Here is a 20,969-nt window from a genome sequence, read left to right on the forward strand (position 1 = left end):
CTTAATTAAGGCGCCCAGCGTTGGGGTCACTCCCGCAGGAAAGAAAAAGAGGAGGCAAAAAATGTGCGGTGCGATCACTTCGTTTTGTATTGTACCGCGTGGGCTAGCCGTGTTTGACAGATTTGTGTCGGCAAATTTGTTTTACCTCCCTTCCGTTCTTCTAGCTCGCACCCGTGCTTCCCTCCTTTCTTGGGTTTCTTCCTACCGGTCCCACAGTCACCCGCCGGGCGTTCCCCCTGACCACTTCTTTCCCCGAGGGGCCAAAACAGCTATCAACGACGATGGGTTTTCCAGAAGTAAACTGCTGCTACTTGAAGAGCACATTTTTTCTCTGGGACTTAAAACTAATGGCTTATTTTGTGAATTGTGTTTACGCCGGTTAAAACGCAAATCGCTCTGTGTTCTTTTCAAGCATGTTTCCTGCGTCCATTGTAATCATCCTGGCGACGACCGTCGCCGGCGCACTGGCAACCACTTCCCGGAGGCCGCACATCATTTTTATACTGGCGGACGACCTCGTAAGTTTTATTCTTCTCTCAGAGGTATATAATACAATAGACCTAACCCAGAAAAATGCTTCTTGAAAACCTACACACCAACAATAATGAGTACAGCATTTATTCTGTACGTTATTACAAGTCATATAATTTTGTTGGTTGCCGAAGAAGCAAGAAATGATTGGTTTCCGAAGAACCAACAAATGATTGGCTTGTGTGCCATTGCAAGCTTAGAGTTCACTACGTGTAATGACAGAATCAACGCAGTCCAGAATATAGTAGGGTATTGAAGGGTGATCTACCTCTGTAGTGCAGGGCCGTCCTTCGATTGCTGTGGGTGGCGCAGGGCACATGCTAGGTGTATTGGTTCTTAGAAATAGCGTTCTACTCAGAGATCACTAAAAGCAACTATCAATAACGGTGCACCGCAGGGCTTTTTGTTAGATCACAAAAGGGAACTATCAATAGAGGGTACCGCAGGGCTCTTTTTTACAGCCACTTCTATTCTCAATTTATATAAATCATATATGAAACATTCCCCTCAGTCAAGATATTCAATAAAAACACGTGTTTTACTGAATCCAATTAAGACAAACTAGAATTACATCAAATGATTGGCTTGTGGAAGTGTTTTACTGGTGTCATGCGAAAAAATCGCTTCTACCAAAGTGCACTGACAATCACTATACTCTCCAAAATTTGTGGGCAGCGCATACTGCAGTCTTCTCGGTCACGGCGCATATCTGCTGCGTCTCAGGAAGTGATCACGTGATCATCGAAAGCACTGCGGCGCGCGCTACTCTGCTGTTATCTCGCAGCGCGTTCTCGCACCGGCAGGCATGTTGTTGCGAAACGTGTTTGAACCCCCTGCGCGAATTCCACGTGGTTCGGATTAGCCACGCACGGAGGAGCAGCGAGCATGTTTTAAGTGCGAAGCACTTCTTAGTCGGACCTACTCCTTCCACCGCCGTCCGTCGCCCGCAGGTGTTATCGCGCCCTCCTCTCCTTAGCAACGGCGCGGTAGCGGAGGGAAGGCGTCCATAGCAACGGCGCAGTGACGTCACTACACCATGTGATGGCGCGCGCTCTCGCCGTGACGTCACGCGCTCGCGCCTCCCTCCCCTTCCGCGCGCCGTGACGTCACGCGCTCGCGCCTCCTCTCCCCTCGCTCGGCTGCCGCTGCGCCGTTGCGCGCGTTCGCTGCCCTCTCCCCTTCGCTCGTCGCGCTCGCCCGCGCCTCCTCTCTCTCAGCCACCTGGCTCGGCGCGGCACACTCCCCTATATATGCAGCAATAAACGGCCAGACCTCCGTGGGTCGGCGCGCGCGTGCTCTCTCGCTACAGTCTCCTCGCTCGGCTCGGCTCTGCAGTTAGTCACGCGCGCGTCTTCGTCGAGAGCGGTCGTCTAGTTCTGCAGTCTCGATGGCTGCCGATCCCGAAATGAAGGCTCGCGATGCCGAACGCAAGCGGGCGAAGCGAGCTGCGGCGTGCAAAATGCCACCAAACTTCAATAAACTCCCCCTCATAGCATCACCCCGTGCTTCGCACTTCCTCATACTCCCCTTCGGGGAAATGCGGGGGAATTTTTTTTTGGAAATCGTTGTAGAACCTCCCGCACAAATGTCACGTTGTTCGGATGAGCAGCTCCTCAGCTCCTCGGCGTCGACGCATAGCGAAAGTGCGAGGGGGAGGCAGTGAGAGAAATGACGGCATAGCCGTGCGTGCGGCTCTGCCTCTCACCCTTAACCAGACTCTCCTCTGTTTTCTTTCTGCCTCCGCTGCTTCGTTCGCTCACTCGGTTACTCGGACGGCGACGAACGCCGCCTTCGCCACCGCCGCCACCGACTTATAATTAAATGACAGCGACTTTTAATTAGTTTGTAGGCCATAGCAAATAGGTCGTACAACAAAGCTGAAGTATCTTGGTGTCACGATTTCAAGTAACCTGAATAGGAAGGATCATGAAAACAACAAATGGGGATATGCTCCACGAAAACTTGGATTTTTGAGAAGGAAATTGGCACATGCAACGCCTGAATTGAAATTCAAAGCATATACAGCCGTGGTACCGTCTTTGGAATATGCGAGTGTCATATGGGATCCTCACCAGCAATATAAGATTAACCAACTTGAATGCTTCCAGAGACTTACAGTACGATATACATTTTCAGCGTATCGCAATACAAAGTCAGTAACCATAAATTTACCGACAGTGGCAACATGCAGAAAAATCGCCTGACGGAAGTTTTTGTGGCAGCTCTCTACTAACAAATTCAATTCAAATAAGTCGCGCTATTTATTCGTGCCTGGGAGAGTCTCTCCCGATGTTTTGTGTCTTATAATGCCAGAAATGATGTTTTTAAATATTCTCCCCTTGTTAAGACAATATAAAAATCGAATACCCTTGATGCAGAAATTTTTCTGGCGCAATGACAGTTTAATAATTTGAACAGAAGCTGGAAATTTACTTTTCGCGCTTTGTTTGCCTTGTTTCCTTCATTGATGCGTTGACGAAATCTGTGAATCCTCCAACCTTGTGCAGGCCCTAAAGGGGCTAAAAATGGTATTGCAAGTAAATAAAGTAAACAAATAAATTCTGATTGGCACGTCCTTCTAGTACAAAGATTGCGTACTTCAAGTACGAGAATTTACCCTTCTGCACCATGTGTTCGTTTTCGTTTTTTTCGTCTAATTACGCCATGCCAGATAGATAAGGGGTCGCGAAGCTTTGATGGTGATCGCCCTGTTCTGTTTGTTCGTGCAGGGATGGGGCGACGTAAGCTTCCATGGGTCCCCTCAAATCCCAACGCCCAACCTAGACTCCCTGGCCGCTGACGGGATCGTGCTGAACAGTCTCTACGCTGCGCCTGTGTGTGCACCTTCAAGGGCTGCCCTAATGACGGGGCTCTACCCGCTTCGCTATGGTGCGTCTCGCAACATTCTTCTCGCTTCTTCGATACTACATTATAGTCGACTATAGGCCTCATGCGGTGCCCAGGCGGCGCCACAGGGAAGGAGTCCTCTGATCGAACATGCCTCCGCGCTTCCCATACGTCTGTGGGGTCCGTGTCAGCGTTTCTGTCGGCGTTTCTCAAAAAAGAAAAAAAAAAAAAAAAAAAAAAAAACGCGACGCGATACCCGCTGGATCCCGTAATCGAAGGCGCGCGGCGGCACCACGTGGGAGAAAGACTGTCCGCGCGCGCACTGGCGCAAAAGCGAATGCTTCTTCAGCTCCAAGCGACGTAGAAGAGAGTCGCTTCGAGTGGAAGCAATGTGCCCATGTTTCTCCACACGTTTGCATTGCTGAGCAACGCTCATGTGCGCGGCGCTTTCGTTATCTTGCGGCACGGGCTCCAGCCTACCACCAGGGCAAAATATTTTCTCGGGCACTCCATTTGGCAGAAAATAAAAATGATTTGGCGCGCGAATTCGTTTATAGCGTTGAGGAGGCGGCTTGTGAGTGACGGAGCTCTTCCACTCGCAAGCGCACCGATGGTCATATGATAAAAGTACTGTTTGAGGCGAACACTTTTCCTTTAATACAATCGGCTTTATGACATGGAGCTTTCAATTACCGTCTGTCATCAGAAATAAAAGCGAGTTCACTAAGTTGTTATTGCACAATTCGTGTGTTGAGGGCTCCTTGCAGGGCCGAGAGAAGGACGCTGCAAACGCTGGCCGCGTAGACTGCGGACAATGTGATTTCGTTTGTTTTCGATCGTTAGCTGCAATTTAGAAGTGCAACGCGATGCAGGAGTCACCTGAGCTTGCTTCTGGGATGGTTCAGTGGTGTGCAACGGTGAGCGACGGCTGTGCATAACTGATGGTGAAATGGAACGGACACATAGCGGATCTCGAATAAGTACGTGACAGGCGATGTCAAGTCAGTGCCGGTTTTCCTTCCTCGTGTTGCTCTCATTTCTGTTATTTAGCCTTTTTATGCAGCCTACCCTCTGTTGAGATGAATTAGGACACCTTGCTTTCTCAGAAAGAAAGAAAAACAAGCACGTGATTTATGAAAAAAAAAAATTACACCGTTTTCCCGCAGGGGAACCCTAAGTAGTATGCGAAGCAGCCATGGGCTTGACAGAAGTTCCCATTAGTTTCCAGTTCGTCGTTTCCGTTGACGTTCAGCTTCGCGTGCCTTCGTTGTATCAGTAGCTTCTTGACGTAGTTTGAATGAGTCAAGGACAGAAGGCGCGTTCGTAGCACATGCTCCCGTCTCCGTTTGTAGCGCAATGGAAAGGGCGCCAGGTACCTCCCATTGCGGCCAGAGAGTCGTGGTATCGAAACCGGGCGCCGCCTAACTATTTCTTTTTATAGTGGACTGCGCTGACGTCAGCCCAAACGCTGACGGGGCTGAAGAGACGCGCATGCGCAGTAGAGTGCGGACGGCGGACAAGGGAGGGAGGGACACAAACCCAAGCATGAGATGCTCCGCATTTAAAATTTGCTCGCGCGAGTTCGATCTCGCACCTAAGCGTGAACTTTTTTACCTGAATTGGCAGTATGCTATCTCCAGTTTGTAAGAAGCTCGTCGTTTTCACTGCCAGTAAAATTCATCCGTGCTTCGCGCATTGCGTAGCTGTATAGTGCTCACTTCTGCTCGGAAGGTGTCATAACATATGCAGAGTAATTGCTTACCCGTGGAAGTCTGGCAAAGATAAGCCCTGCACGGATATTCTTTCATGAACCAATAAGCAACAGACCGTCGCCAGAGTTTGTGCTCGTTAAAGGGGTTGTGCAGTCAGATTTGTAGCTTGTGTGTTCTTTGTTGCCAACGTTTCATATTGCTTTAGAAAGCATGATACACGCTCTGACATTAACATATTCTGGGTAAATAATTTATCATCGCACGATTCACTGAAAGAGGTCTGGTTTCAGTTTCTGGGTGCCGATGTAAGCAGCGACGTCACAGTGTTGCAAGGACGCTCTGCCAGGTGTGTCTACCGTGCGGCGCTGCCAAACGCTGCGACTTTACCGCGGAGTTGGCTCTCGCACACAGGTTGAGAGGCATTCACACGAGGGTCCCGTACGTACTGATCTCGTCAGCCTCCCCAAAAGCGTCCGTGGACATGATGCAGGCCCTGCGAGTGCGAATTACTGCCGCTGCTTGATAACGACGAGAGAGGCAGTGGGTGAGGAGACGCGCGGTGGGAGCAGCCGGCCGGTTTGTCTACATGGCCGCCTACAGATGTTAGACTTAACACTGCGGCGGATATTCGATTGGCGCTCTCGTAATGAGTGCAGATGACGATTTTTAATTCAATTAATTGGCCATCACACCATTACCTCCTTTCTCGTATGTGCTACTTTGTTTAGGCCTTGGAGTCCCATTTAGTCGAGCGGTAACACGCTATCGCTCGAGCTACTTACACGGCTAGCTACACAGCGAGCGCGCGGCTCCCTCAGGGTGCCTGTCGTGTGCGCAGCGCGTTTTCGCGTCATGTGTAATAAAAAGCAATAAAAACAGAGTCCCTGCAACTGCTGGAGAATTTGAGTGTCGGCCAGTTTCCCGATCAGCCAACGAAATCCAGCCGCCTCCGCCGCCACGGATCGGTTCGTTTGTAGGCATGGAGGAAAGAAAAGGTTAGGAGAGGCCCTGGCGTCACATTTGTGAAGCCGAGTCCCGCCATGACTTGAGCCCACTGAGCCCAGCACTCTATCCCATCATCCTTTGCTGTCTCGGGTTTGATTTGACTAACATCGCGTCGCCCTGCCCTCCCGCTTCGAAGCGAAAACAGCTTCGTCGCTAATTCCTCGGTGCGATGTCATGTTCTAAGCTGTTGATTTCGCCTTCAATTTTCCCATTCTAACCCTCACCCAAAGTTTCAATCGAAAAACGGCCTTCGTTTTTGAGATAGAAGGACGATTTTTCAGCTCTTATGCCTGGCAAAGTAGCGTTTGTCGTCGTCATAGCAACAGGCTCGCGGGATGGCGAACGCAGACGACGGGAGCATTGGGGTCGTACAGCACTGCGGTCTTTGCGCGCTACGTCTCAGCACCGATAAATTTCACTTCACTTCACAACGAAGAAACACAAAGTGAGCAAAGAACGAACTGTGGCTCCCAGCAACGCTGAGCGAAGGGGATTTTCCCGGCAGGTCGCCGGCGGCGGCAGCGGTTCGCTCCGCCTAAGCTCCGCCGATCTCGACGCGACGTAAGAGCCGCTGCGGCCGGGGTACGAGTTAAGGCCGCCTCCGACGGCGAAGTTTTCAAATTGGCCTAATCTAAAAACGTTTGTATAGCGACTGCGCTGGTTTGCAAGCGTAGCGAGGCAGCGACATACCAAGCGCTTTAAAAATTTGTCCGTTTTATTTGCCCAAATTTGGCCGCCGCAGTTGTAAACAAGTAAGCAACAGTGTCTATGGGCTCAAGAAAAATGACGCAACTTCCTCCACACTTTTCGCAATGCATTGGGATGCTAGGGGCCTCTCCTGAGTATTCTTTCCTCCATGGTTTGTAGGTCAAGAGCAAAAGCTCTCACCTTCGATCTGAGCGGCAGATGGCGCTCGCGCATCGCTCGCACTCGCTTGCACGATAATTACGAGGGCAGTGCTTTGCTTTTTGATGCTTGAGAAGGTTGATTGCGAACTAAGAGCTTTGTTGGAAGTATTCATGAAATGATGGGGTATGCGTGGTCTGCGGAAAAGAAACAGAAACTATGCGGCACATAGTGTTAGAATGGAAGGGTATCCATCTAAATCTACATGCGGGAAATATACGGCTTCCAGAAGCACTATGATTTAAGGGTAGCACAGAGGAAGTGAACTTCAAGGCTGTCGAGCCGACGAAAAGAAGATTAGAATGCTGGTGGACGAAAAGCAGGGAGGGGAATATTGCCTAGGACCGTTACCACCTGTAACAGCAAAAAAAAATATTTTGCGCCTAATAAGTTTTTTGTGCCTTCCCTAAGCAGCACTAGTATTTAAAGCAAGAGTATAAAACATAGGCCATAGCCTCCTTTATAACGCCTTGCGCCTGCTCAGTGCCGAAAATCCCGCCGTTCTCTCTAGTGGCGCCCTAATCCCAGGTTCTCCTGTGTTGGCGAGGGCACGGCCAACATTTCTCTTCACATCTGGCAACAATGGGTGGTTAAAAAAAAGTGGTCAAAGCCCTTTGCAAACAAAAATATTTGTGTTGTATTACGGAGACTCTGGTTCTAGCACTGACGGGCAGCTCCTTATTGAACAAAAAGGTATAAAAATTCACGAGGCCTTTCACGAAGCAGACAAATAAAATTTGACTGCGGTAATTACAAAAGAGATGTTCTTTCTTGGGCTACCTTGTTCGTTTGTAAATAATTTAACGCAAAAGTTATTTCTGCGTTTCACTCGATTCAGCCAGAAATGTTATGGGTGAGTTCGCCAGTGGGTTTGTGGCCCACTGGGAATTGATCGCTTATTCGGTATCTGATTGGTGAGGAAAGAGTGAGTGTAGCGGGGAAAAGAATAGAGAGAAACGAGCTTAGTGCATGCTGAATGCTTATCCTAAGCTTTTACAGGGGCCTTCAAACAATGAGTATCGCCTTCAGCTAAAGCTTGAAGTCGTCGTTCTTTTTAAGCAGCCCGGCATTGCCAATTACCGCGTCGTCAAAATATCTACTACATGCTTGATGGCACCATTTCGGGGAGCAGCGGCGGCGGAGAAATAAAGGGAGGAGGAGAGTGGGCGCGAACCCTTTCGGGGACCGTTATTAGATATTACCGGCAGAACGAGGCTGAATGGACTCGTCAGTAAAAAGGGGGAGCTCAACGGTTTGCACTTCTTTACACAAAAGTTAATTCGTATGACTCAATTATCGCTAAACACCGAATCAAACATAATTATTTTTCACTTATCAACTCCTATAGTGTGGCAGAAAAGTTAACTGTCTCTTATCGCAATGACAACCATGAAGCCATGTACACATTTTGTTGGGAAACTGCCGTAGCGAACCCAAAAGGGCGAGCGTGCAGGCGGAAACAGTACACTGAACGCAATTCAGTAGTTTTGCGACGCCACGCATAAAGCTTCGGTCTTTAATACTGGCTCATGAAGTTCAATCTCGCGGTTATGCGGACTTTTGAAGCTGGAAGACGCCTCCGCGTAGCAGACGACGCCGAGGTGCATTTCAGTTCACCTCCGCCTGAAACAGCAGTTCGCATCGACATGGCCATCGAAAAACCTGGAAACTTCACGCCCTCACAGTGAATGGGCGGCTGAAATGGGTTTCGGGGCGATAGAACAGGCACAGTAGGAGGCTATGCATCGGCATATGAGTCCTTTTTGGCAAGATGACACGTCATCACCCCGCTACACAGGGGAAACAAATAGCAATCATCGATCATCATCAGCACTCGCTTGCTGGTCCGACCAAACAGATAACTACGGTTACTGAGGCTCACGTTGACGTCGCTCAAGTCGCTACGTGGTATTACGTCACTAAAATTTAGTTATGCCGTCAATACATTGACGTCATGGTTAGTGGCGCTAGCGATAGGTCCCGAGCTTCAGAACCAGTATTTAAGTACGTTTTAGAAGCGAATAAAATATATATTCAACGTTTGCTGCACCCTGGAATTCGTGTTGAGTGTCCTTGCGTGTAGAGGAAGCCGACGTCGCTTTTTACAGACTTAAAATTTGGTGTCACAACTCCTTTAAAGCACGGACCCAGCTACACAAGAAACAAACTCAGAACATCAACAACAAATTCAACAACTAATATTTAGGGCTAAAATTCCGAAATTTTCTGCCCCTATCAAATCCGTAGATCGGCCTTGCCCGACAGGTTTGCTACTTTCGTAGATTTGTATCTATTGGTGCGTACGGGGACACATAAAATAAGAAAAATAATGCAGTCCGTTTACTTCCCCGCCGGCTGATACCTTGCTGTAGTGCCGATTCCTGAACCAAGGCTCAGTTTTACCCGCAATATTTTTTGACTCCGTATGTCGCGCAACCGTTCGATATATGCTTGATCATTTGGGCACCACAGCGTGCACAGACTAACTGTGCTTACGTTTTGAAGCGGAGCATTCTTTGCCGAGTATCCCCACAACCACGACCGTGTAACGCCCTGCATTTCGAGAAAAATGCAGATTTTGTAGAAGTTCCAGCTGTACTAGTTATAGTAGCGTATATGGAGACAATTGGTCTAACAAAATTTTGAAGGACATGTATCTGATTTCAAGGGTAGAAAAACTGCGCGTAAAATTTAAGTCAATAAGGAAAGGACGGGACAGGCGCAATCCCGTCCCTTGCAGATTCCCTTGCAAGGAAGGGTGGGACTGCGCCCGTCCCGTCCTTTCCTTATTGACTTGTCTTTTACGCACAGTTTTTCTACCCTTGAAATGCAGTACAGACTAGCGCAACAACACGCTGCACAGTACATACCTTTGAAAATTGTTACTTCGTCCACGGCTTACCCGACCACGTGGCTCTGAGAGCTGCTTTATAAGGGGACATGTTAGTACACTAAGGCGTGCGGCTCGGTGCAATACAGCTCGTGCTCACTCAAAAATCTGATACCGGAGAAGCGAATGGCGAAGCAGAGATTTGACACCCTCGGCTGTTTTGACAGCACGCCAGGCATTCCGGTGTCTCTAAAATTGAACTTAGACGACGCTGTTCTCTGCGAAAATGAAACGCATAAAGCAACGAGTTGAGTGCTCAGCATCGCGATATAATTCGGGCTTCCTTCTGAATGGGGCTAACAACGCCAGCAGTGCCACGGTTACGGCGATTTGTATAGGGACCAGGTGGCCGTTGTGTGGCACAACCGTCGCTTCAGCGAACAGCGCCACCCGTGGAAAAACGCTCGTCAGTGGAATGCCGGTGGCGGTCAGCGCAGCGTAGTTGTGCAAGGCTTTCTGTCGTTCTGCTGCGGTGCTTCTTGCAAAGCGCAGATAACCACAAGGACTTCATCTTGAAAGTAAAGGCGACCTTTACGAGGAATGACATGTGTATGATTTGCGCCCATACTCAGTACTTACAAAAAGCAGACGACGTTTCATTCACCAAGCGGGAAGCCAAGCTGGAAGTGTAAGTCCGTTCCTTCGTGCAAATTTTCCGTGCCGGCGTGCAGTTTGGTGTAACGAGGAATATACTGCAGCTAAATGCTCGTGCAAAGCGGGTGTGCAGCTGATCGAAGAATTCTACGGCGCTGCCATTAGCATTTGACGACAAAACGACGTCGGGCTACAGTAAAAGAAAAAGGGCGGGGGTGCCTTCCAAGATTTACTCCATAACAAAGGTGATAAACGATGCTACGCAACTCCAATAATTACTGCAGAAATGTGTTTATTTTACAGAAATACGTTTACCACAGCCTTCCGGAATCGTTTACAGAATAAATACAGCATGACAGTAGAACGTGATTTCTTGTCGTAGAAAAGCATTGCTTTATGCCTGTAATACGACTTGCAATGGTTGCCGGATAGTCGGGTAATGGTTCTGTAGAGAACAATTACTGCGAAGCTAAAAAACGAGAGACAGGAGGGTGCCAGAGACCTGCCTTCAATTTCACAACTGAATGCTGCGGTCGCGTTTTAAACAAGCTGCCAGCGACGCTTGAAAAATCATGCACTCCTCCATCTAACGACGAGGATAGCTTATCGAAAGTTTTCTCGTGCGGGTTTCCTTGGTTGCCTTCCGGATTTAAACTTTCGATAGTCGAGCTTCGAATTTGTAGAGCACGCGTTTGCTCTTTCGGTCGCACAGCGGGTATCAGGTTCAGATAACCGCTCCCAGCGCTTAACCAGCCTTTACGCTGTTTTAGAAAAGGTTACAAGTTTTGTTTGTTTTAACCACATCAGATTGTACGTGTCGGCTATAAATTTGTGTTCCCTTCCAATAAAATACGAGTTGCGAGTCAGCGCCCGTCTTGCGAATTTCTTCTGTGTCCCTCGTCGCTTATTGCGCTGTTACATATCATCACAGGCTGACGTTAACAATCTGCCACATTGTTAACTATCGGTGCCAGCCTTTATTCCACGCAAGGGGTAAAATGGGAAGGGAAGGGGGATGGTTTGTAGCTGGGGCTGGGATGGTTGAATTACTTTAGCTCTTGATAAAATGGCCTCTACAAACGCGGGAGTTCCGCTTCGGCTCTCAGGCCACAAGCTGTCACTCACGAAAACCGACGGCACAATTAAGGCTCACGCTTACAGAAAGTATAAACTGCCGCGACATTTCCCCGGTCACACGGTAATCGAACTCGTACGCAAGGGCCTTTCTCTTCAAAGCGCACGTATCGAGGTATCTCGCCGCTAGGGCTGAAGTGGAAACCGTAGTCATTGGAACCAGTGAAGATAATTTAAAGTGGTAGAAATGAATAATAATACTAATAGTTTTATTCCAACTCAGATCGGGTGGAGCCAGGGGGAGAGCGCTGCAAAAATCGCTCATGTCAATGTAGCCCATATCCAACCTTAGAAGCGTCCAACAAGTTTACGTAGCCGTTAGTGCATCTAAAAACCCAACAGATCCGCTCACAACACCTGCTAAACATTCAAAGTACCGAAGCAAACACGGAAAAAACAATGGAATGTTGCGTTGTCCAATGCTCCGGCTCCTTCCACTAACGAGAGGAGAGCCGAGTGGTGGCGCCACCCGTACAGCTGTCTGTTCCCTATCAACTAGGTCATTTCTGCATTATTACGTTGGGCTCGTTGCATCGTCCGTCGCCGAAGCAGCTCCTTTCAGCTATCCCGAGGGATGGCAGTAAGGTTCCACGGAAGAAGGAACGGTTTGAAAGCAGGTGAGCGACTCCCGCCGTAATCCGCCAATGGCCTCACTTCAAACATTGTTTTACAGACCCCGGTTGCCGAGTTTGCCACTGTAGCGATGCAATACCGACATAAACCACTTGCTGTGGGCTTGCCTCGCTGTGCGTCCTACGAGACTGCGACATCTTGCGGCGGCGGGACTCCGCGTATGCGACGCATCCGCATACAACACATGGATATATGAGCCCCATTCTCGTTCCCTCCTAGACTTAATACGCGAAGCGAACATTCTCATGTTCCTCTAACGAAATTCCCTTATCATCAACTCATACCACTTATATATGCCCTGTGGCAAAATAAACGCTGAAAAAATAATTCTACATATCACTACCTCACCGCGCGAGAACGGCGCGCTCGGGAACTCGCGGTGCTGTTTATGGCAGAAAAAATAAATCCACAACTTTTGGGCTTCGCTTTGCCAGTGAAACCTATTGTGATATTTTAACCATTGTGATACCACTGAAGCACGCTAAATTCCATAATGTATGTTTCAAGTATTTCAACAGGCTGTTTGGTAGCCAATGCAAACATATGGGGGGTGTCTACTCTTGTACTGCCCACGGGGGAAGGGCGCGAGAGGGCGCTGCATGTTCACCAAACTACAGTGGAGGAGGCCTATAGTCGAGTGTACTAGAAGTTTTAGAGTGGCCCGACCGGCCGCCCGGAGAGGTGCTCGTTTCGCGCAGAAAATAGCGGCGGCGCTGTAGTCAACAACTGAAAGCGGCGGCTGGCGGCGCGTACGGCAGCGCGCCCAGTCGGGCCATGAAACGCTGCTTCTTTACGCGCGGAGCGCTCAAAATTTGTTCTGCGGGACGTCCAATTGCTTCAATATACTGTAGGTACAGTGGACTGTGGGTAACGAAAGGAATAATAAACGCTACAGCTCATTTTGCGTTAGTTTTGCCTTTCCCGCTCGACAACAACGAAAAAATTACGGATTTTTCTTAATTGAGTGCAACATTCTTAGTAAATGAAGTCTTTGCATCGACATTTTGGCTATTCCAACTTACCATGAAAATTTATTTTGCGCGAAATTGCCTGATATGAACCAGTTCATGATTGCTTGATGAGTGTGTCCTTATTGTGCTGCTTGATGGACATAATTGGTCGACACAAATGACATGAAAAAATATGAGGACTGGGATGATGGCTTTTCAGAAGAATTTCTTATTTATTGTCTCGCAGTTTACGCTCCGACTGCAGTTATGTGGGTTAATATCATAGGTTGTGTTTGTTTTTTTATTGCGTGAGTTGTTATTTAAGCAGTGGCCCGCTTGTGATAATTAGGGGTCACCGTGGTGTTAATGTTGTCGCCTGTCCGAACAGAAATTACACGCGCAAGGGAGATATCTTTTTAAATAAAAAGGGGATAGCCCAGCGATTAGCTCAGTCGTCCCAATCACCGTCTTTCACAGAACTATGCCCACTGCATTCTATTAATCGCACCACCTTTCACCTGATTCGTTCAATCAAATTAACACAAATTTAATTCACAAGTATGCTGAGAGTATAATTAGACGCACATAAAACCAAAGCAAAGCATAGATCAGAAAATATATTGACCGTGACAAAAATGAAATATAACACGGGAAATCATTAATGTCAAGAAAGCTAACATAGTGGTTCAAATAAACGGAACTAGAACAAAATACACATTGTGTTTTCATTTTCAATAGCCCAGCATATAAAATGTTACGCGAGAAATCATGCACAAAGTTTACACAGGTAACGGTTTAGGAATGACGCTAACAGGGAGATTTAAATTGACATTTTTGGCCAACACATTTTCATAACTCGCCTGCAATCATTAGCGACGGCTAAGTTTAAGGTGTTGCTCCCGCCTTCGCATGTAATCACGAAACTTGTTTAAACCTTTTATATAGAAATGAATCCGTGTCACAATGTATACAGAACCAACCAAATTTGCTGTCAAGGTCTCACTGTGCTGGTCGCAACCAACGCCGTTAAGGTGTTTGTTGTGAATAAGGGCTGCAGCCCATCCATAACGCTGTCAAGGTGGAGCTCCTTGTATCTGAAGCAAGCGGTAAAAACGTCCTAGAGATTGCTAATAAACTTTAAAAATGCACGGAAGGATTGAGTATTCCCCCAAAATTACAAGAGGTAGTAAATACAGCGGCATCTTCCCCTGGCATGCAGGAAGCAGTAGTTGGTCCTGCAGACTTATTTTGGCACTTCGTTTTCAGTACACACTTACTGACCAAGTGCCTGCGGCATAGTACGTTAATAAAATAAGAAAGCCCACTAACGACAGTACAAGCACCAACGTTAGGGGTATCTCAGAAGAAGGCTCTTAATATTTTCGTTCCAAATAGGAACGTAAAAAAACAGCAAACTTTTTTCAGCTATAGAATGTGCGCCCCGCCGCTTTTGCTTCATGCGCAGAGTCAAGAAGGGCAAGGGAAAACATTCCTGGTGCCTGTCCGTCAAATTAATCCCTCGTTAACTCGAACTCACGCTATCTCAGAATATCTTCTCGACACTTTTTCTTACCGTGTGTTTACCTCCCATAGGCCATACGCATTTGCCCGCTTTATCTCGAAACGTTTTTTTTTTTGGGGGGTGGGGGGGGAGGGGGGGACCACGGATATATTGAAATACTGGCAGAGAGGACACATGGCAAAGTCCGCTACAGGCAGCTGATAAGGTCCCCGTTCGAATGCTTACTCCCACTACGCACCGAACGCGGCCGTGAAGTGCAAGTTTAATTACGCGGACTATACGTGTCCCCGTTACCGGAATGCTGTCTAGCGCGTACATCATTGAGATAGCTGTGGACGACGCAGCTGATCATGCGGAGGAGGAGGAGCCCCCAGAAGTGACTACGACGGCAGATACAACATACAACAACGGCCGATACAACATAGATGCTGCGTCTGCTTCGTAGCAAGGTAGAATCAGAGTCCTTCAATGCTTACTGGTCACGAAACTTCGGCGCTCGTTTCATATAGGGACCGCGCGCGCCACTACAGGCGCCACCGCCGCATGAAGGTCATCCAGCCGCCGCTTTCGCGGCGTATTGGCCGGCTCGTGGCGTGCAAACGCTCGCTGCTTTTGGTGTCTCTACGCTGATTAAGTGTGTTTTTTTTTTTCGTAGTAGTTAGCGATGAATAGTCCAGTCATCACCTGCCTTCAATGGGGCTTTATTTTTCGTAGTAAATTACCGTAGACTTCGGCCGCGAACGGCAACGGCCTCTGCGTGCTATGGCACAAGCGCTGCGCCATCGTGTTTTCGGATTTTTAAATCTATTTCTTCTTTTCTTAAAGCAAAAGTTGTAAATACCACACATACGGTAGCTGCGTAGTCACGGACTGCTGCGGGCCTATCGATAATACAATAAAAAAAACTGAAAGCAACCAAGTACGCGTCGTTCAGACTACGCTTAATGAATCCGTTGATTGCTCTGGAATGCACAGAACACTAAAAGAGATAGCCCAATAGTATTTTAGTTTCAATGAGTGGGTACATACTTGAGGACATCTAAAAACGCTGCAGAAACGCGAAGGATCAAAACACGAAGAGATATATGTTGCACCATGTGTCTTTCCGCTTCCACGCTTTGCAATCCTTGCAAAAACAGGAAGCGAAAAAAGAACAATAAAACTAGTTTTATCACACGCAACAAAAATTCAATGTTACGAAGGGAGACAAAAGAGCGTGGTCCAGCGTACAAAAATTTATTTTTTCGCGTTGAGATGTGGAGCACACGGAGGAAACAGAATATTGCCACGTAGCCAAGAAAGACGCAAAGCTTTTCTAAACGCAGCGAGCTAGCGAGCTCCTGTTCTACAGAAGACTAGAATGAAACACAAACGTCGAAGAAGCATTCCGCAGTGTGACGTGCACACATGAACGTCAATAAAGTGAGTTGCGCGGCGTTTGCTATGCATGCATTACTCTCGGAACGTTATTAATTTCAGATCCATGAAAATGGGATCGAGAACATTGCCGAAGAAACAAAATTCCCCCGCATTTCCCCGAGGGGGAGAATGTGAAAGTGCGAATGCACGGTTGTCGGCCCGCTTGCGGCGCTTGCGCTCGGCCCCCGCAGCCCACCGCCTCGCCGCCTTCTCTTCCATCTCTTCCATCGGGTTTGTAGTATCACGTGTACACCACGCAGTTATCAAGCCGCTATAACGCCGCTGAGTCGCCAACGCACGCCGCTGACGACGTAGTTTGAACGCGTTAAAGATATAAGGCGCGTCACTAACGCTGATATCACGTCGCGTCCGTGGCTTGGTCGGTAGAGCGTCGCGCTGCGGCCGCAAAGTCCGCGGATCGAAACCTGGCGCCGGATGCTGTTTCTTTATAGAGGAGCACTGCGGACGCCGACGCCGCCGGCGGTGGATGGTTTGGGGTCGCTTATAAAGTGCACACTTAAAAAAATCAAGTTGGCGACAAGGTGGCACCCCTTTTATACCAAACAATATTGCCCGACGGGACGTACGACAAAAAGAGCAAACGGGCGCTCCGGTTGAAACGCCAGATAAGAAACCGGAATCGGCCACGCGCGGTTACAAAACAAACAAGACGAACCCTAAGGGATAATTCGCGGAAATATGAAAAGTAAAAGCACAAGGACGTCCCAAAGCTTTTTTACACGCGAGCCTGAGCGGAAGGTAATACAAGTTCGCAAACAGGTAGCACCGCTACAACCTGACTGATATGACAAAAATCCGGCTTTAAGTTAGCCTTTTACAATTCTAGGTCCACGATGCTCTCAAAATGGTACATTGCTTTTTCCATTCTCACACACAGTGCATTTCCACACACTGTCGCACACTTATTATCGAAGCTGAAATATCCCGTTGCTTGCCTTGGAATGGCGCGCCTCCAATTCTCACGCAGCTACCCGTCGCTCGGTCAACAGAAGGAAACATTTTCTGGGGTATCGTTGTACAAGGAACGACATCCCGGGACGCAACACATGTTCGGCATCGTCGTTGCACTACTTAAGTCGCATCACGAGAGCGCGATATGCACGTTACATTTTTTTCCCGTACAAAAGAAACACAACTCGCCGCGGCTCCGCCGTTCGAGCCAGCGCAACGCCGCCCGAGGAGTGACCTCAATGAGAGGGTGGCGCCACCGCGCGGCGGCCAAACGCAGCATATGAAGCTCTCCCATTGAGTTACGGAGCAGTTTCGTGACCAGCAAAGCATTGAAGGACTCTGGTAGAATGTAGCGGTGGCGACCACCAATTCATACGATGCATTGAGAAGCTCGAGGCTTTTCTGGTATGCAGATGCGAACGCGACACATCCGAGCACAACACAGTTCTTCTGCAATAATAAAAGTTTCTTTTTCCTGCGAATTATTTTGTCTTTATAACGAAATCTCCCCTGTGAAATAGTGCTTTTGTTAGAAGCACTAGCTGCTATTTCAGGGGCCTATAGCCACAAATGTCCTGCATTTGACTTAACTCGAAACTCCGCGCTTATCTCGAAATTTTCAGCTAATTTTACGACTTTGAGTTCACGAGTTCTCAGAATACGCATCAAAACATAAGAAAGTATTTGGGGGGGTGGGGGTTAGATAAATGTTGGGTCGTATTAGTTTAAAGTTTTATCAAGCGGAGTCATAACGGTCTGCGTCTACTTTCTAAATCACCAAAGTGGATTTAACTGACCAAAGGTGCGGGTTTGATTCCCGGCCGCGGCAGCCGCTATTGTGATGGAGGATAAAAGCGAAAACGCTCGTGTCTTCGAGATTTCGGCGCATAAAATTAATCCGGAGCCCTCCACTACCACTGGCCTCATCGCCTGTGTAGCACGGGTGCGTTAAACCTCATAATCCAAACTAAATCAGCTGAGCAAGCGCAAAACACCGCAGCGAGCAAAGCAAATCTTGCCGCGCGCAGGTGCCGGGGAGCGTCGGCTGTTCAGTTGTTGGCGACAGCAGCGCCGCCGCTATACCGGTTTTATTTTCTGCGCGAAAGTCGACCCGGCGGAGCAATGGGAGAGGCCGCCGCTCGGGCCACTCTAAAACTTCTAGTTCACGATACCTATAGGAACACGTTGAAACTTTACCTCCCATTTTTAAATCAGCGAAGGTATTTGTACCTGTGCAAAAATGACTTCAGTGTGACCCAGTTGGTATTCCGGTCTTGTTTGTCGTGCGCGTTTTTGTTACGAAAACGACAAGGTCGCGACTGAAAGGAGTAGTAGACGAATACGCAGTGGTCTTATTGCTTGCTGCAGTCTCTCTTGTTTCTGCGGCTGGCTGCAGAAACAACCTACAGCAAGCTGCACCATCGCTGAAGGGGTGACGACGTTTTGATTATGGCAATACTAGACAGACCACATGCAGTGTTGTTTGCAGCGTGCCTGTGGATGTCTTCCTCCGCGGTTCTTTTCGGCAGCTGCCAATCGCTGGGTGAGCAGCTTCTCGAGTGTGGTTCCCTAGGTTACTTAACCTGTATCCTGGCGTGAGAGCTACATTGCGCGCCTGTCGGATAAGGCGTTGCCTCGTGGTTGACCACCCATGTTGTATCGCACGCCCCGGATGCCAGCTTGCTTTTGAACTCGAACGACGATGCCCTAGTTGCGTAACGAGCCACGTGAGACTGAGAGAGTGTTCGATGGATGCACTCCTCCAGGGTGTATTTGTACATCACATCGCACCGCGCAGGTATGTTGACTTCAGATGAGAAAAACCACATAATTTGCACCTGAGCATGGAGGAGGGAAGGGCGTATGCCCACCCGTTTCACTATTGTATATGATAGAGGGAATAAAGGCGATCATAGTGCGGCAGACGCCGCATTAGAGGAAGGCTTGATTCACGTATAGGTAATATGGTGTTCATCTGCCTAGAAATGTAATGACGAAAGCTTTGAACTAACGAAGGGGACCAGCTAGGAGCAACTCGTAGCCGGCAGCGGTAATAAGTAATTTGGCGTCCTCTTCTGGGTGTTCTAGTCCGATATTGTGTATGATGCCACCGCAGGAGTTGCCTGCAGCGATTGCGGAGCGTAAGGGTTCTTACATTTTGCCCCAAACTACAATTTTCTGAAAGCTCTTAAGCGCTCGCACGGGGGCAGGAGGTGCGTTGACGACTACCACGTTCTTCTTCGCGCCAACGCTAAACAGGAAAGGTGATAGTGCGGGGGTGCCCGAAATCCCAAGCGATTGACGCGGTGAGGGCAATTATGTCTTATGGAATAGCTGGAGCCAGTTTCTTTTACAGAAGCCAGCTTTTAAGTCTTCTGCAGGTAAAGATGATTGTTGCCTGGATTGAGGCGGTGGCTGACTGCTGTTGACGGCGGCGGTTAGGAGGTATAGGCTGAGATGGTGGAGGAGTACGTCGCCGGCGAGAGCGGTGTGCCATGTCAATCCACGGACTCCGAATTTTTTTTCGCGGCCTGCCTGGTGGCCCGGGAGGTAGTGTGGATGTTGTTTAGTTGTCAATGTCCTCTGGCGAGACTGAGGAGGTGGTAAAATATGCGTTTGGGGGCTACGCGCGATGTCAATGGGTCTCCGCGCGAACGGCATGCTCACCGGCACAGCGGCCCACGGTGTGGGTGCCTTGTCAGCGTCGTGTCCTGCTTAGCATATCTATCATCTTGAAATGGCTGTAAAGAAATGGTCAATTTTGTGGCTGGCCAAAAAGGGGGGTATCTTTTTGGTCTTAACCTTGCTAGCCAATACGGGAGATTATCCGTTTGAAGTAGCTGTAATGATTTTTATTGAAGTCGGTCGACTTCAGCGGCGTCAACCTGACGCTCATCCTAACACCTCTAGGGAGAACGTACTGTTCTTCTCAGCTGTTTGCAATTGTGTAGAGGGGATGACTGGAGCTGTAAGGACGTTCGGTGGTTTATCGTAGTGAAACTCCCACGATGGTTCTACAAAATGTTTACTGTTGAAGGCTTTATGCGTAGCTAACCATCTAAGGTGTGCATTTTTAGTGTACTAGTAAATATAACAGCACAATTACACATTTACGGCATAGATGATGCAGTTCCACGAAATATTTACATAAATTCCGGTAGTTTCGAGCAATGGCATTCAAAAAAGACGACACACACCAAAAACATACGCACGCTTCGGTTTTGTTTCTCCTGCGAAACATTAATTGGCCAGATTTAGGGAAAATTCCCAAGTAAATTTCTGCGAAGGAAACTTAGACATCCACCTAAAATGCCGGTGTCAAATGTTTCTTTGCTACTGCGAAGCACTTTGATTTAGCGAATCATCATCGACATATGCGCTGTGCTGGGCTACGAGTATGAATCGGCTCCCTTGCTGGCTGCCTGCTCGTTTGAATGATACAACAATCCTCCCCAATTTGCCTCTACAGGTATGCAGGACACCCTGCTCTTTCCAGGTTCCAGGAAGGGTATTCCACTATCCATCACCTTGCTTCCTCAACACCTTGGAAAACTCGGCTACAAAAGTCACATGGTGGGCAAGGTGGGATTCGCAAGTTTCAGTTATTACATGTCAGTCACCGCCCGTTTCTGCGCTTATAACTGAAGTACACATTTTCTGTGTCAGAAAATATTCCTCTTAGCATTTATTATATTTTTTGTAGAATTTACGGGCGTTGTCCTATTTTGATGCTGCTAGAACTGTTGACTAAGTGTTGAACTAACAGCGTGCATTTTGAAGTTACAAGAAACCCAAAAGCCGATGTACACGAGCCAGGTTCTGAACATGAAACCGGCGAATATTTCTTGAGTAAA

At 48.3% G+C, this 20,969-nt stretch overlaps 1 protein-coding gene across 1 annotated transcript in view; it reads left to right on the forward strand.

Moving 5' to 3' along the window:
• The first annotated feature begins 413 nt into the window (after nt 1-413).
• Nucleotides 414-20,969, forward strand: part of LOC144154915 (arylsulfatase B-like) — an 84,137-nt gene continuing 63,581 nt past the window's right edge. Inside the window, exons 1-3 of the mRNA XM_077686033.1 lie at nt 414-518; nt 3,261-3,420; nt 20,585-20,697. Of these exons, the coding sequence (XP_077542159.1) occupies nt 414-518; nt 3,261-3,420; nt 20,585-20,697 (378 nt within the window). The remainder of the gene's footprint in view (nt 519-3,260; nt 3,421-20,584; nt 20,698-20,969) is intronic.

This window comes from Haemaphysalis longicornis, unplaced genomic scaffold (assembly GCF_048455015.1).
Source record: "Haemaphysalis longicornis isolate Haplotype H1 unplaced genomic scaffold, Haemaphysalis longicornis Haplotype H1 scaffold_1, whole genome shotgun sequence".
Lineage (NCBI taxonomy): Eukaryota > Metazoa > Arthropoda > Arachnida > Ixodida > Ixodidae > Haemaphysalis > Haemaphysalis longicornis.